Source organism: Arachis duranensis, chromosome 5 (genome assembly GCF_000817695.3).
Source record: "Arachis duranensis cultivar V14167 chromosome 5, aradu.V14167.gnm2.J7QH, whole genome shotgun sequence".
In the NCBI taxonomy this organism is placed as follows: domain Eukaryota; kingdom Viridiplantae; phylum Streptophyta; class Magnoliopsida; order Fabales; family Fabaceae; genus Arachis; species Arachis duranensis.
In genome coordinates this window covers 100,324,018-100,341,709 of record NC_029776.3, presented here as the reverse complement: position 1 = coordinate 100,341,709, position 17,692 = coordinate 100,324,018, and the positions used below count along the sequence as shown (strand labels likewise).

General features: G+C 34.1%; 1 protein-coding gene across 1 annotated transcript; it reads left to right on the top strand.

The window, feature by feature from the left end:
* Positions 1-5,932: 5,932 nt before the first annotated feature.
* Positions 5,933-11,923, top strand: LOC107491350 (HIPL1 protein). Its single transcript, XM_016112194.3, has 7 exons — positions 5,933-6,232; positions 6,360-6,517; positions 7,900-8,706; positions 8,801-9,017; positions 9,344-9,522; positions 9,843-10,084; positions 11,392-11,923. Exons 1-7 carry the CDS (start codon positions 6,037-6,039, stop codon positions 11,798-11,800), a joined length of 2,208 nt encoding a protein of 735 aa, XP_015967680.1. The 5' UTR covers positions 5,933-6,036; the 3' UTR covers positions 11,801-11,923.
* Positions 11,924-17,692: the final 5,769 nt, after the last annotated feature.

The window sequence follows — 17,692 nt, the reverse complement described above, 5'->3', positions numbered from 1 at the left end:
AGTACACAATTATATATATCAGCTGAAATTTGCCTAGATCTAATTCTAAAAAATAGTTGATTTTTATTACATCAAACATTGATATAAGATGGGTTTTTGGCCCCGCTTTCCATAATAAAGAATAATGATACAAGATTATCTTTAGATTAATCTTCTCAAATTTTCTTGACTCAGATCCAATAATCTAAGACATTTAGATTTTTTCTCAAGTTTTCTCAATTACCTTATATTACAAATATAGAAAAAATTTTAGAACTCATTCCTTATTATTTTCTTTTTCGGGCTACGCTGATAATAATAACTACTTGACTAGATTGCAATGAGTGTAAAATTTTTGGACATATAGCTCCCGACACTCACCATGGCTCATGGTATTGTTTTAGATGGTAGGGATGATAATTAAGCTTCCCACACTCATTCATCAAAATACGTATGCTTCAAGAGAGATATATCATATACCTACACGCTTATATGGCATATTTTGTTTCCCTTTTCAAACCATATGAAATTTTAAAGTCTTAGATATATCTAATTTTTTTTATAACTTTAAAAATCTCTAGTGATAAAAAATGCTCACACAAATGTTAACTTCATATACCCTGGATTAACATTTGATCATTAATAAAGATAACAGTCATGCTACACATCTATATAATTTTTCATCTAAATTCATTTAAACTGGTTCAATATCAAAAAATTCCAATCTCATTAAATGAAACGTGACTTCCACGCGTCCAAACACACGAAACGTTAATATTTATTCGCGCTTCATTATTAAAAAAGTTCCTTCTTTAACATTAAAACCGCTATTGGAGAAGTTCAAATCTCTCTCAAAATCACTCAAACTTTACTCTCTTCTCTGCGAAAACCGCTACTCGAGAAGAATCGCGAGAAGATTTTGGAAGGAAGAAGAAAAAACGAACGAAAATAGCAACAGAGACTGTGAAAGGTATGAAAAAAACTACTGTTCATTTAAAATCTTGTAATCTCACGTTTCTCCTAGTTGCATTTTTGGTTTACTGGATTGAGTTGCTTCGTTTAGTAGATGGACGTATTCTGATTCCATTTTTACAGCGTAACTAGGGCTTGGATGAAATGTGTCCTTATTTTCATTCAATTTAGTGGAGTTGGTAATTTTGATTCACTTGATTGTTAGTGTGTTCAGTTGACTTCTTTTGCATAGAGAAATACTATTCTTGATGATTAAATGTTTATGACATTTTCTTCAGCACATGAATGTTGCTCAATTCAATGGAGTTACTCATTTTCATTCACTTTATTGTTAGTGTGTTGAGTTGAGTCCTTTTGCATGCAGAAATATTTTTCTTGATGATTGAATGTCTATCACGTTTTATTCAGCACATGAATAGTATTCCTTTTAGTGGAGTTAGTTATTTTCATTCACTTGATTGTTAGTTTGTTCAGTTGGGTCCTTTTGCATACAAAAATGATTTTCTTGCTGATTGAATGTCTATCACGTTTTATTCAGCACATGAATGACGTTGGGTTCAGTGGAGTTGCTTATTTTCATTCACTTGATTATTAGTGTGTTCAGTTGAGTCCTTTGGTGTATATATAACTAAACAAATCGGACGGTCCGACTGCCTTTTTACCATTTGAATTTCTCAAAGAACTAAAATCAGACCGTCCGATTAGCGTTCTACGGAAATTAAAAAAAATCATATGCATGAAATCGGTGGGTCCGATTTTTACATGCAAAAATGTTGATCGTTGCCTGCTGTTCACAAATCGAACCGTCCGATTTGTGTTGCACTCTCTCCTCTCAAAGAAATCAGACCGTCTGATTTCTTCACCGTCAGTTCAAAAACAAGCGCCGCCACAACCGTGTATTACCCCCTAACCTCCATAACCCAGCGTAACACACACATCACTTTCATATAAAAAAAATTAGTCCTATTATACATTTGATATAAAATTTTATAAAAATATTTTGATAACTATTTAAAAAGTATATATAAAAGATCAGATCAAAATTTATTTTTAAAATTTTTTAAAAATATTCTTATTTATTGACAAAAAATCGTAAGAAAAAATTTAATTAAAAATCACCAAACTTAAAGAATAAAATGTCTTTTTTTATATATTTGAAACACAAATCAAAATTTAATTTCAAAATTACTTTTTAATAATATATATTTAATGTTAGTTATTTTTATTGTGGAGAAAAGTAGGGATATTTTTATTTGCATATTCAAAATGTTTAATTATTCCACTAATCTTTGTAATTTTATCAAATTTTTAATTAGATTTTTATATATTTTTTCTTTTGAATTGAGTGCTTATACTATATCAAATTTTATAATTTAGTCTTTATTGTGAAAAAATCGTTAAAATTAACAAAATATTCTGTTAAATAAAATAAAATATTCAATTAAATGTTAGGTATATTTGTTTTGTTTAACAAAATACATAATATTTTTGTTATAATAAAAATTTGGGATAAGTACTGTTTTGATCCCTAACGTTTACGGTCAAAATCAAATTCGTCCATAACTTTATTTTGAATTTAAAATCGTCCTCAACATTTTATTTGTTATTAAAATCGTCCTTTTCACATTTTTAGACGAAAATATCTTTATATTTTTTTCTTACTCTAACCCCACCATTCACCACCACTATTGCCACCACCCTTATTCCCATCAACTACCAACTATTTTCCTTCTCGCATCTATCCATTTCAATCCATCAACAACAACACAACATAACATAACATTCAAATTCAAAATTGTCATCATCAATAACATAACATTTAAATTAAAAAATAGTATCAACATCACTCATTATAGTTCAATTCTTCAAACTCATCAACAACATCATAGCGATTCATATTTTTTTTGAAAGTGAAAAAGAAAAAATTGAAACAGAGAGGCATGAGAGATGTAGTAACTCCATCAACAACAACACAACACAACATAACATTCAAATTCAAAAAATTCATCATCAATAACATACATTTAAATTCTAGAATAGTACAAACAACATCATTCATTGCAATCCAATTCTTCAAATTCAACAACATCATAATGGTTGATATTTTTTTTTGAAAGAAAGAAAAAAATTAAAACAGAGAGATAAGAGAGATACGGTGAACTTAGTGAGAGAGGAGAAAAAGAATAAGGGAGAGTTGGTCATGACGGTGAGGAAATTTGCCGCTACTGCCACTGATTGGGTCACCAAAAAAAGAGTTTAAGAAGAGAGTGAGAATGCGGGGAAGAGAGAGTGAGAGAGAAGAAGCGAGGAGAGAGCTTAAAACCGTGGCCACCACCACCGAAACTGCTGCTGCTCTTGGAAATTGCCGCATACAAAGGGAGGAAAAGGAAATCTGAAACCATCACCATTGTTGCTTCTACTCCCTCTCTTTGTTTGTTGCGTCAAAGTTAACATAGCCATAACCAAGGAAACTGCCGGTGGAGGAGTCCTTGTAAACATGAATAGAGGCGAGACTCTTAACTCCGAGAGTTATCCGTCAGAAATGTCGAGGTGAAGGTCAACGGCATAAAGCGATGCGGCCACCGTAGAAGAAACTCTATTGATCAGAGAAGAAGAAAGTTTGTGAACGAGAATGAGAAGAAGAGTATGACAGTGGAGATGAAGAAGAAATGATTGGGTCAGAGAGGTGAGTAAGTAGGGTCAATGAGAAGGGTAAAATGGTCAAAAGGACGATTTTAATACCAACTAAAATGTTAAGGACGATTTTAAATTCAAAATAAAGTTAAGGACGAATTTGATTTTGACCGTAAATGTTAGGGACCAAAACAATACTTATCCCCTAAAAATTTAATTACAAATCTTATATAATATAAGGTTTAATTACTCTATTGGTCCCTATAGTTTCGTAAAATTTTCAATTAGGTCCCTATATTTTTTTTCTTTTTAATTGGGTTCCTGCACTAATTTTTTTTCAATTAAATCCCTCTTAGTAGTAATTGACTTAATTTTATAGGGACCCAACTAAAAAAAAAGAATTGGTATATGGACCTAAATAAAAGAAAAAAAAAGTGTAGGGACCAATTAAAAAAAATTTGTGCAAGGACTCAATTAAAAGGAAAAAAAGTATAGAGACATAATTGAAAATTCGCAAAACTATAGGGACCAATAGAGTAATTAAACCATAATATAAATACTCAATTAAAAAAAAGGTTTAATTACTCCGTTGGTTCCTATAGTTTCGCAAAATTTTCAATTAGGTCCCTATACTTTTTTTCCTTTTAATTGGGTCCTTGCACCAAATTTTTTTTTTTTCAATTATGTCTCTCTTGGTAGTAATTGACTTCATTTTATAGGGACCCAACTAAAAAAAATTGGTGCAGAGACTCAAATAAAAGGAAAAAAAGTGTAGGGACTCAATTGAAAAAAAAATTGGTGCAGGGACCCAATTAAAAGAAAAAAAAAATATAAGGACCTAATTAAAAATTTTGTGAAACTAGAGGGACTAATAGAATAATTAAACCTTAAAAAAATATATAAAACCTAATTAAAAATTCTAACTACCAACAAAGTAATTAGACTTGAATGGGGGCAATTTCAGTCATTTATTTATTTATTTTAGTATTATCTTCCACGTCGGTTAGTCCAAAAACCATCAATATTAAGGATTAAGTATAATTTTGATCCCTAAGATAGGGGCTGAAAATTGTTTTCGTCCCCGACCTTTTTTTTGCTAAAAAATGGTCCGAAGGTTTGACTTAGTTTTAAAATTGTCCTTCGGACGAAAATATCCTTCACCTTCTTTCCCAAAATCAATCAGAAAACAGAAGCAGAAGTATAGGCAGAAGGAGAAACAAAAGTAGAAGCAGAATCAACAACAACAACAATGAGTAATGGAATCACAGCAACAACAAAAGCAGAAGCAAAAACAGAAGCAAAATAACAACGAAACAACAACAACAATGAATAATAGAATCACAACAACAACAAAAGCATAAGCAGAAGCAAAAATAAAAGCAAAAGCAGAAGAAGAAGGCAGAAGCAGAAAGTAGAAGCAGAAGCAGAAAGCAGAAGCAAAAACAATGAAATACCAATGGATATGCTGGCGTCTGGCGAGGAGCATTGACGACCGTCCAATCTCGCGGATCTGCTGGCTTCGACATGACCTCACTCCAACGGCGGCGACGGGACATGGCTCGATGGCGACCGACGACGACGGTTCACGATGAAGACGACGGCAGGGCGTGGCTGGACGCAGTCTTCCTCAGCGCCTCCGGTCCTCTCTTCTCTTCCTCTCCGCTTCTCTTTCTCTCTTCCTCTGCTTTATCCTCTTTTGCCGTTAGCTGAGTGAGATCTGAAACCCCTCCCCTCTTCTGTTGGTGTGACCGAACGACGAGGAGCGGAAGCGGCACTTCCCCTCCCCTTTCCCACCTTCTTTCCTGATCACCCCCCCACACGAAGTGTGATTTCGTTCACCCCTTAACTTGTCTCCTTTTTTTTCTTTTTTCTTTTTTATTTATTTTAGTTAGAGGTATTATCGGAATAAAAATAAAAAATTTGGTAAAAAAGACGATTTTAAAACTAAGTTAAACTTTTTGAAACTATTTTATAGCAAAAAACAAAAAATCAGAGAATGAAAAAAAAAATTTTCAACCCTCTACTTTAAGAATCAAAATCGTATTTAACCCCAATATTAATTAAGTTAAAAAATTAATTAAAAACAAAAGTCAACTGCAGAAACAAGACACCGCTTACAACTTGATCCTTCTTTATTCAGTCTTCAATCCGTGAAACTGCGAACTGAAAGGGACTTCAACTTTAACGCCAGTGGTTGGGCAATTTCTTTCCCCCATTTTCTATTTTTTATTTTATTTTTTAATAGACAGGTCTGAATCCAATATTAAAACATTGAGGGTAGCGTTGACTTAAAAACACAAGTTGAAGACAAGAAAGGTTGAATTTGAATTATATATTGAAAAAAACGAAAATGTGACAAAAGAATGAGAGTGATTTGGCTTTCTAAATCTAGCACTGTGATAAGTAGAATTTGGCAAAAAGCCTGTTTCCCTTGAATCAATACAATATCTTATGCCACCAAGTCAAAATACTGCGAAGGCTTGCGGATTTGAATGTATATATAAGTTGAATTGTAAGAGGAGTTTCAAGTTTCAACTGGTTTATGGTGAGATGAAGAAGGGTGTTCTATTTTCCACCACCTTCTTATTTTGTTGCTTGGTGCTGCTTTTGGATTGTGCAGTTTCACTTCCTCTATGCGTTGATTCCAGTAAGTCTAGTTATCTTTCCATTTTTTTCTTTCTTTTCTTTTTTGGTCCATTTTTTAGTTTTATAGATTCCGTAGCCTTACTTCCCTGTTTGTATTATTTATTATTGATTTCTTGTTGCTCCTGTAGGGGCACCCTTTACCCTGAATAAAACCCTTGGATTTTGTCCTTACAATGGAAGCACATGTTGCAACTCCACACAAGATGCACAAATACAAAAGCAGTTTCAGGCCATGAAAGTGTCTGATCCCGCCTGTGCCTCAGTCTTGAAATCAATACTTTGTGCGGTAAGTGATATTTGTTTTTTGTTTTGTTTTTATTTATTTATTTATTACCTGAAAGCATATTTTCAAAGTTACCTTGGTTCTCTCGTTTACCTGCTTACTGTGTACTGAATTTCCCTTTCACCGTGCAACCGTTAGAAGTAGGAATTGTATACTGAAATAAACCATTTAACTTCTTCATGTTTGAGTTGTGGCATCAGTGAGCAACTAGTGAGTAATGATTTCAGGTTTATCTTTTCTTCACGACATTAACATCTGGTCCATATATTGAGATTTGAGCTTCAAGAGCTTTCTCAATTTGTCATAGATGATTTTCCCTGAAGTCTAGACTAATTTTTTGTCAAATTTTCATGCCTGTAAAGTCATGGCTGTAATTTTGCTTGTAGCAATCCATAGTGAAATATTGAATGGGTAGAGGAATTTTATTGGTTCTTAACTCAGAAGAAAGGAGTGGAAGTTGAGTACATTTTCCCAAAGAAGTCAGAACTGATCTGCACTTTTCTGATATAAATATTTGCATATTTCAAATGTTCTGTTTATGTATGTTGTTTTCTAAATTATTACCAAGATTGTTATATGTGCAACCATTTAAAGTTGTCTACACTAGACAACATTGAATTGGTAACTCGTGCAAATCCATTCTAACTTCAGTTTAATTGGTCACTAACACCTGAAACAATTTGTAACTTCTAAAAACATGTTGAATCATTAGTCACGTTTACTTCAAATTTAATAATTACAAGCTTCAAAATATCTCTACTTTATTAACGAATGAGATAGTTAGCAACTTATATAGTTAGTTAGCTTAGTTGGTAACTTGCATAGTGAGTAACTTCCAGTTTCTAGTTTTAGAAAGAATCTGTTAATGCTGTAATTCAGCAGATTCTTGGAGAAGCTTTCTTTAACATCTTGTAGTGATTTCTTGATTTAGCTCTCTCCCTTTTAGACTTGTTATGTATTATGTATATAAGCTGCTGTATTGCCAAATTACAGTGTAATGTCATTTCTCAATTTTCCATTCAATACTACACAAAAACCTTTCTCTCTTATTCTGTTTTGCTGCATAATCAAGTTCTAGTTAAAGAACCTTTCATACTTAGACACTGTTAGACAAGACTTAACACACATTAGTAGTATTAATTACATAATGTACTGTCCTGGCCAACAAAAAAATAAGAAAATAAAATAAAATAAAATGTACTGATACAAAATGTCACAGCAAAAGTGGCACATGCTTCAACAAATTTTCTTGTCATGTGAAGTGACCAATTGCATTGAGATCTCAATATGTTGACATCTCTACTAGTGGACCATACTTAACACTTTTCAGACAATTCAAAAATTCATACCTCCATTCATTTCTTTGCATACTTTCTTTGTTGTAGAGGTGCGACCCATTTTCAGCAGAGCTATATACAGTTCAATCCTCTCCGAGATCAGTGCCAGTGCTTTGCAACTCCACCGTACCAGCAAATTCGTCACAGTCAAAGGCAGCAGCAGTGGAAGATTTCTGTTCTCAAGTATGGGATACATGCCAAACTGTGTATATAACAAATTCACCTTTTGCCCCTTCATTGCAAGGACAAGCAAGAGGACCACAAATTAAGGCCAATGCAACAAAATTGACTAACTTGTGGCAGTCCAAAACTGACTTTTGTAGCGCTTTCGGTGGAACATCGACTAATACTTCAGTGTGTTTTGAAGGCGAACCTGTTGCACTAAACAAAACCACAACACCTATCAACCCTCCTCTTGGCTTGTGCCTTGAGAAAATTGGCAATGGATCTTACCTTAGCATGGCAGCTCATCCTGATGGCTCTAACCGAGCATTCTTCTCTAATCAGATGGGCAAGGTTTGGCTGGCAACACTTCCAGACAAGGAATCGGGCGGAACGTTAAAGCTTGATGAATCAAGTCCCTTTGTTGATCTAACTGACCAAGTTTATTTTAATACTCTATTTGGAATGATGGGAATGGCGTTTCATCCGAATTTTGCGCAAAATGGTCGATTCTTTGCTTCATTTAACTGTGATAAGTCCAAGTGGTCGGGATGCAATGGAAGATGTGCATGTAATTCAGATGTTAATTGTGATCCATCAAAAATAGGTACTGATCATGGTTCCGCACCATGCCAGTATCAAACTGTTATCGCAGAATACACCGCTAATGGTACCGGATCTCAGCCTTCCTCGGTAAATGCTGATCCTCACATACAAAAAAAAGTAGTTTCTACTTTCTAGAAGAGTATATTAAATGAGTTGAACTGAATTCTAATTTTTTTTGCAGGCTGAAAGTGCAAAACCAACAGAAGTGAGGAGAATATTTACCATGGGCCTCCCTTATACATCTCATCATGGAGGTCAGATACTCTTTGGTCCAGAAGATGGATATCTATACTTCATGATGGGTGATGGAGGAGGCTCAGGTGATCCAAACAATTTTTCCCAGAACAAGAAATCTTTACTCGGAAAGATTATGAGGATTGACGTAGACAATATCCCAAGTAGGTATTACTAAGCATAGTTCCCCTGGTTCTCTCATTTACCTACTTATGCATACTGAGTTCTCTGTAAAGGAATACTTCTAATTTAATCACAAAAAACATACTGAAATAGACTGCATACCCATTCCTTGATTCATATGTCAGCTTAGAATTACTACCTCCGGTTCACAATGACTGTTGTTTGACTTATTTTCCCATACATTCATAAATTAACTAAATACAATAGTTTATGAATATATGTATAAAAAGAGGTAGACACCAAAATACTATGTAGACACTAAAAAAATATGTATAAAGAGAGGTAAAATTATTCTTGAATTTTTCAGGTGCAGCTGAAATTAGCAAACTTGGGCTATGGGGCAACTATTCGATTCCAAAGGATAATCCATTTAGTGAAGACAAAGATCTGCAGCCTGAAATATGGGCCTTAGGACTAAGAAATCCATGGCGATGCAGTTTCGATTCAGAAAGACCTTCCTACTTTGTGTGTGCAGACGTTGGACAGGTTTGTGGATGCTTTTACCGACACATTTTTTAACTATAATTACATCACTGTTGACTCACTTCAAAGTTCAAGCCCTACATGTTATTCTTACAAAGTGGGAAATCGATCATCTCATCTAGACATTATCTGTGTTGATTTTTACCATCAATCAAGGTTAAGCTAAATACTGAATCATTAAAGAAAATAATCTAATCAATAGTAAAAACCAACATGTAAAATTTCACATGTGAGGATACATTTCCTACAAAGTGTGATGCTAAAATTTGTGAGTTAGTACTTAGTAGAACATTCTCAATTATTAACAACTGATTCTTATGCAGGATCTATACGAGGAGGTAGATCTCATCACAAAGGGCGGAAACTATGGATGGAGTGTTTACGAGGGCCCTTATCTCTTCAACCCTACTCAATCAGTGGGAGGCAATACCTCTGTAAAATCTATTAATTCAATTTTCCCAATACTTGGATACAACCATTCAGTTGTCAACAAGAATGAAGGATCAGCATCAATAACTGGGGGATATGTCTATCGTTCTACCACTGATCCTTGCACATATGGAAGGTAATAAGTTTTCTTCAGTAACCACATAAAGCATGTCTAACTGAGGAATGCATCAAATTATTTTTGTGGTTTAATTACTCTGGAACTTGCTATAGTTTTGAAAATTTGTGATTAAGTCCCTTTGTTGTACACTAATTTCAATTAGATCCCTGTATCTGGAAGAAATGAAGTTGAGCATTTTTAATTAAATTACTATATGGCGCAAACGTTTCCCAATCCACTTTTTATTTTTTGTGTTGGGCTTAGAATGGTGATTTCAAACAATGTGGAGAGTTGATGTATTTTTTTTTTCATGTGGAGAGCACAAATCTGATTTGTGACCTTTCATTTTTTCTTTTAACATACAAATACGAGGGTTAGATATGTTTTTTCTTATTTTAATTTTTTTTAAAATATACAAATTTGACTTCAAATTTGTATTTTAGTATTAAAAAAATCTTTACAGTGGAAAGAAAAATTATTTTAACACAAATCGGACTCTCCAATTTGTGAACTTAGGAAATCTGATCCTCAAATTTTTTTACAAATTTCATTATTCTTCAAATCTAAAGGTCCTATTTGTTATTTAAAAATAAAAATAAAAATCCATATAAAAGAAAAACACACCAATTAACCATTAACATAAATTATACACAATCTTGTTCTATATCTAAAAAAAATTAGCCGTCATAATTTAATATAGGGCTACTTAGTTGAAAATCTTTGAATAGTATAAGTACTTGATTATATATTTTTATACTATAGGACTTGGGTTGAAATTTTTTTGTGCAATATAAAAAATTAATTATAAACTTTTAAGTTATAAAAACAAATTAAGTGAAAACTATAGATTTCTAAAGTAATTTAACCTAATTTTAACAACAATTTTCCTTTCTCTTTTCAGTGTAGCATCCTCATTCCTCATGCCTTGATTTGGGATATATAAATTCTTGGATTAGAACATAACACCTATAGCACCTATATATGCAATATGCTTAAATTGATCTCCAAAAATATATATAAAATTAATTCTTAACAATTCGCTCCTTTATTGCATAAGATAACTATCAATCTACTGCAGAACGGATTGTTGTCTACATATACAATATACAATAAAAGACTAATTGATGTTATAAATATTATGCAACCAAATAGATGTACAAAACTACAAATAGTTGGTTGGTAATAATGTCCGAATACGAATTAGAAACCAAATTTAAGTACTTTGTTTCCTTATACATTATATTATAACCAGGTATTTGATTAAAATAAATGAATATTATAGCTGCTATGTTGCTTTTATTATTAATCATTGAAATTGGTTTCAGGTATTTGTATGGAGATTTGTATGCTGGAGCAATATGGGCAGCCACAGAAGACCCAGAAAACAGTGGAAATTTCAGCACTAACAAAACCCCTTTCAAGTGTGCACATGATTCTGCTATCAAATGTGACTCGGCGCCTGGGAGCTCCCTTCCAGCATTAGGTTATATCTTTTCATTTGGTGAAGACAACAATAAAGATGTCTATATCCTTGCCAGCGCTGGCGTTTACCGAGTTGTGCGGCCGAGTCGCTGCAGCTATGCTTGCTCTCTGGAAAAGACAACTGCAACTAATCCTACAAGCCAACCTCCTGGTCCTTCTCCATCTCTTGCTATCCGTTGGAGTAACGTGTCTGGATATCTTATGCTGCTGCAATTTTCATCCATCTTGCTGATCTTATTGACTTTATTGTAGTATGTTATGGTCTTTCGTATTTATTAATTTCATTTCTAACTTTTGTTTCCCTATATGCATAATTTACAACAGCTAATAAGTGAATAAAGAATCTAAATCTGATTTTTTATTTCAGACATTTAAGCGCATTTGCGATGTGTTAGAATCATAGTTATAAAAATTGAACGACAATCGATTTGACAAAGTTGTTGGATTACTATTAGGTCAATAGTTCAATTGGTAGGTCATTAATCGAACCATTTGACCCGTAATAATTAAATAAAAATATATAAAATAATAATAAAATAAAAATTTAAATAATAAAAATAAATAATACTTTTATAATTTCATATAATACAATAATATAAAATTATAATACAATAACATTATTGAATGATAATCAAATTATAATTTAAACAATAAATTTGTAGTAGAAATCTCTGGTATATGTTGTGAGATGAATCGGGGACTTTCGAGTTGAGGCGGTCGTCAGATTATCTGACTAGAACAATAGGGGATGGTACCTGTAAAGACATTTCGATGCCAAATCGGAATGAATCTGAGAGGTGTAAGGTGTGTGGAATGAGTAACGTACCTGAGGGGCCTCTGACTCCCCTTTATATAGCTGGTAGTAGTTATCTCATCTTATTTTGTCTGGTTAAGATAATAGAGGTATTCAAATTTGAATGTTGGTTAGAGATTGGATGACCGTTTTAGGCTACTAATAGAAGGCTTGAACCCGAGTAATCGGTTCGGAGGCCGTTCATCGTGGGACTTGGGGACCGGATTCGTAACAGTTGTCTCCAGAGCGAGAGAGCAAGTGTGCTCAGTGTCGTCGCTGGAAAGACTTTTTTGTCGTTGTGACTTGATGAGGGGTTCGTGGTCCAGTTTCCCCTGTCGAGGTCAGGAGCCCCGAAAGTTTCATGGTCGTGACGTATGGGTACGATGTGGGGGATTGCTTGAACCTTGGTCGGTTTGGGCATCTTTATCATGTGCCTATTGCTGTTTCCGAAGGGAGGTCTATCATTTGCATTTTTCATGGTGTCATAATGGTATTTAATGTGAGGGGACGTTTTGGTCTTTCCTTTAATTTTTACCTTTTGTCTTTTCATTTTTCGAAAGCACTCGGCAACCGTTTCTGATTTTCTATTTCCCTTGCATTTAGTTTTTCTTCTTCTTCCTCTCTGTGCTATCCTTGTTGCTTCAAATTTTTCTGGATTGTTTGTGCGTTCTGTGCGTCTGTCCTGTGCTTTGGATTACTCCTTGATCTTCACTTCAGTCTTTGTCAGGTTGGTGCTTCTCTCCTCTTTTTATGTTTTGATTGTTTCGCTCATCTCTTTCGTTTAGTCTGTATCCTGTATTTTCTTCATGTTGGAGTTGTGTTCTGATTAGGATTAGTGGATTATTAGAGGGGGTGAGCACCACTGTTCTGAGCGTAGTTTTTGTTTGTGCTAGATAGATTTGGTGTTTGCATGATTTTCTTCCGCCTGGTTCCGGTGGGTTGACGGTGGTGCCCCTCTCCCTTTTTTAGGTATGGCCCGACAGAAGAGTGAAAGTGTTGGAGCCCCCGTGGTTTCGACTGGTGATGTTCTCTCGACATGCTATTGCGTGACCTCTGATGTCTGGGGAATGCCGTCTTGGGTGACAGAAGCAGATCTCCAACGGCTCCGTGATCAGGGGGCGATCTGTGGGGTGACGATGCCAAGCGTCAGTATGAACTAGTGCTACCTGAATCTGAAGAGAGGGTTTGCTACATAAATCCTAACTCGCCCTGAGTACCTGACCGAATGTGGGTGTACGAGTCGATATTTACCCGGCTGAGGGTGCGACTCCCTTTTTCAGAGTTCGTTTAGGCGCTGATGAATCATTGCTCCGTGGCACCGTCTCAACTTCATCCTAACAGCTGGGCCGCCATTCGGGCTTTCAAATTAGTTGCGAGTACCTGGAGCTCCCGGTTTCAGTTGATGTATTTTTATTCTATTTTCTGTGCAATAACCAGAAATCGACCCTATGTTTTCAGAACCTCAGAATCTCTAACAAATATTATAGAATACTAAATTTCAAGAATTTCCGAAACAAAAACGCTTAACGTAACAAAGGAGTAACGACCGGACCAATTAGTGGCAGCCTCGACAGTGGTTTCGGCGGCCAGAATCACGACGACACAGTCTTCTCCTCCTCCGGCAGTGATTCCCGCATAAGCACCACAAGCTCGACAAATAGGGAGTACCAGAGCTCATCCACTGTGAAATAGAGCAGCTCAATGGCAACCCCAACGGCACTGTGCAACTCGCGGGCGACTACAGTAGCGGCGCAGTCGCGCCTTCCTCTCTTGCGTTTTGATTTTCCTGACGGTGACACGACAGTGCGGCTTCGACGGTGATGCTCTTTGCAGCTCCACGAAAGGCTGACAGGAAACGTCGCAGCGCAGGCGAAGCTAGAGGACTCTGATGATCGTGGCACCAGCTCCTCGCTTACGGCAGTTCGACGATCACGGCAGCAGCGAGGCAGCAGATCTTCCATTTCTCTTTTCTTTGCTCTCTGTGCTCTTTCTCTCTCCTTTTCTATGCGTGTGTGTGTGTGTGTTTGTGTTTTTGGAAGAAAGGAAGGGGGTGTGGCAGTTGAAGGAAGGAAAATTAGGGTGAGAGTTGTGTGTGTGGAGTTTTAGAGTTAGGGTTTGTGATTAAAAAGGGGTAAGGGTAGTTTTAGTTATTCTTAATAAAATTAAGGGTAATGGAGTAATTGAAAACTAATTTTAATCCAATAATAATATCTAACAAAAAGTACTATTTAATTATCAACTTACAGTTTATTTTTAAATAAATACTCTACTTTAATAATTAGAGATAATTAAATTAATTTTTTTTAAATTATAAAATAAAATTAAAAATCTAATTATTCAAATTAAAATATATAAACTTCTCATTATTTTTCAATTACTAAAGTTTTAAATCAATAATAAAAATAATATCCAATTAATATAAAAATCTCTGAAAATAATATCTTGAATAAATAAAATAAATCATAAATTATTTATTATTTAATTTCAAAAAAATCTGGGGTCTTATTACACCCATGTTCACACTCCTGGCGTATAATTAGTAAAGCTCCCAGGTGAGCATGCATGCAAGGACGCCTGGCGTCCTTAATTGACACCAGACATTTTCAAATCAAATACCCCTCATTCAAAATTACATTGATTAGGATTTTATCTTATCTTTTTTCTTTTTATGCACGTATACTTTTGTCAATAATTTATATTCATTATTCTGTTAATCTTTAAGTTTAATATAAATCTCGAACTTTAGTGTAAACCTCTAAATTTGGTGTTGATAACACCATAGATCATAGAGAACCTGCACACAAAGCAATGGTGATAAACTTGGATAAAATCAAAATAAGATGAATCCTTTCTAATGGTGGTTAGTTATTTCTTTCTTTTTTGTTCATTGTTTTTCGTCTACTTTTTCTTTATCTTTGTTTTGTATTTTGTTTCTTTTTTGTTTTCTCCTTCGCATGCATTGCATATTCTATCTTTTTTTACCTTAAATTTAAAAATTGAATGCTTGTTCTTTTAATAACTATTTTTAGGAGGATATCTTGATGAAAGAATTGAATTAAATAATTCAAAAACAAATAGTAGAGATGTTTAAGTATATGCAGTTACATTTGAAGAAATATGAAATACTTAAATCTTGAGGAAACAGAAAAGGAATCTTCAAGAATAGAAATTTAAAGAAGTATTATGAGGATTCGACCATTAATCTTTTGAAGCAGTTGAAAAAATAAAAATAAAAAATGATGGAAAGATCAAAAGAAATCAAAAGTTCCAAGACTTTAAGCACCAATGATTAGAGCCTATTTATGTATTTGTGATGTTTCTGTTTGAAGGATAAACTTGGGCTAGTAAATCCGAGAGGTGCTTTATTTTCCGATAACTTGGGCCAATTAGATCGGGATTATCGATTGAAAGCATGTTTAAAGAGTTGCCTTAAGAAAAAATATTAAGAAGTCCAAAGAAGTTCTGGGTCGATGCCCGGGTGTTGTGACTGCGATAAGGAGAAGTTTGGATAATTAGATCTGAGGGGTGCTTTATCACCCGGTAACTTGGACCAACTGGCCCGGGATTATCGATTAAAAGTTCGTTAAGATTTGTCTTGTCACAAAGCACTAAAAGCCCACAAAATATATTTGTCCTAATCCAAATAAGAAGTAAACTGCCTTCAAGTCATTCCAATTTAAAAGAATTCTCATAATACAATTCGAAATTTAGTTTTGAAAATGTCTAAATCCTAAGTATGCAAGATTCATGAAGGATAAGAGAGCTAAACATAACCATAAGTATTATCATAAATCTCACTTTTTGTTTTCAATCTTAAAGCTTTTCAAATATTTTTCATTAACCCAAACTCCGTTTATCCTTTTTTTTATTTGAGGACAAGCAAAGTTTTAAGTTTGGTGTTGTGATGACACGTCATCTTAAGTGATTTTTAAAGTCCTTTTTCATTTATTTTCTTTGGTTTTAATTAAATTACTTATGTTTTCTAATAGAATTTAATAAGTAATCAAATATATGAAGTTGTGTTAGTGTTTTTATGATTTCAGGAGTTTTTCACTAAAAAATAATCGAAAATCAAAGGAAAAATTCAAAAATAACAAAAATGTGGCCTAAGAAAATAAAAGCGTGCCCTAAAGGAATTGAAGCTCCCATGCTTGACGGATGGAATCCACGCCTGGCGGACCATCCAAGGAGCGAAGCACGCCCAGCGGCCCACATTCCACGCCCGGCGGCCATCTTCTGCGTCCGACAGATGAACTCCACGCCCGAATGCCTCCCTTGACTCCTCATCTCCACCGGGCATCCCTCCTTGCAATAATGCACACGTCTGGTGTGTGTATGTCTCTAGAAGTGTGTCTTTGGACCTTTTGCACAATTTTCTCTAATACAAGCCCGTATTAAACATAATTACAACTTTCAAGAAGCACAATTAAGGCCCAAGTTTAATTATTCACATCATTAGAGGCCTTAATCACATCTAAAATGTTAAAGACTCTAGAAGATTAGTTATTAATTCTTTCTAGAAACATAAGGAATTCGGTTGTTAGATTTAATTTGAATTATTGTTTTGAATATTTGAATTTACAAGTCAGTAATTATTTAGCTTATCTTTTCATCCAAAAGATAAGATTAGTTTAGTTTGAATTTGTGTTCTAGAAATAGAATATAAATAAGTGAACCTAGTTCACAGGGAGGGGGATCTTCGAATCCAAATCTAGACATTCAGTTCCTCCGTAATCTCTTTTCATTGTTTACTTCATTTTCGATGGGTAATTAATCCTTTGTCAAATGGTTAGGAGCTTTGTTTATATTTTCTATGGGTTATTAATCTATGTTTATTTTATTTTGAAATTTTGTATTGATCTATTTCATGATTGAGTTATCCGTTCTTCATTCGGATTAGTGGTATCGAAAGGTATGCTAATCTCTTTTGTACTCTTTTATTATATTTGAAAATTTTGATATTTGAATTAAAACTTGAAAACTCTTTCATATGACTCTTTGAGGGCTATGAATAGTGGTTAAATTAGTGTGCGACACATGCATGATTTTCAATCCCTCTAATTTTGAATAATTGACATATAATTCGAATCAGAATAACTTTTGAAAATTGTGTTTTTCTTCTAAAGATTTTATCAGATAGGACTACCTTGAATATGTGATATGTAATTGGACCTAAGGACTACTTTTAAATCTTGTTTGAAAACTAAATCAGTTTTTGTGCTTAATCTCTTGATTAATTAACTGATGACTAATTAATGGTTGAGAAATTGAGGAACCAAGGAATTGAAAATCGGTTACTAAATATTTGTCGGGAAAGATCTTTGCAAATTTCAAGATAAGTAAAAAAAGTT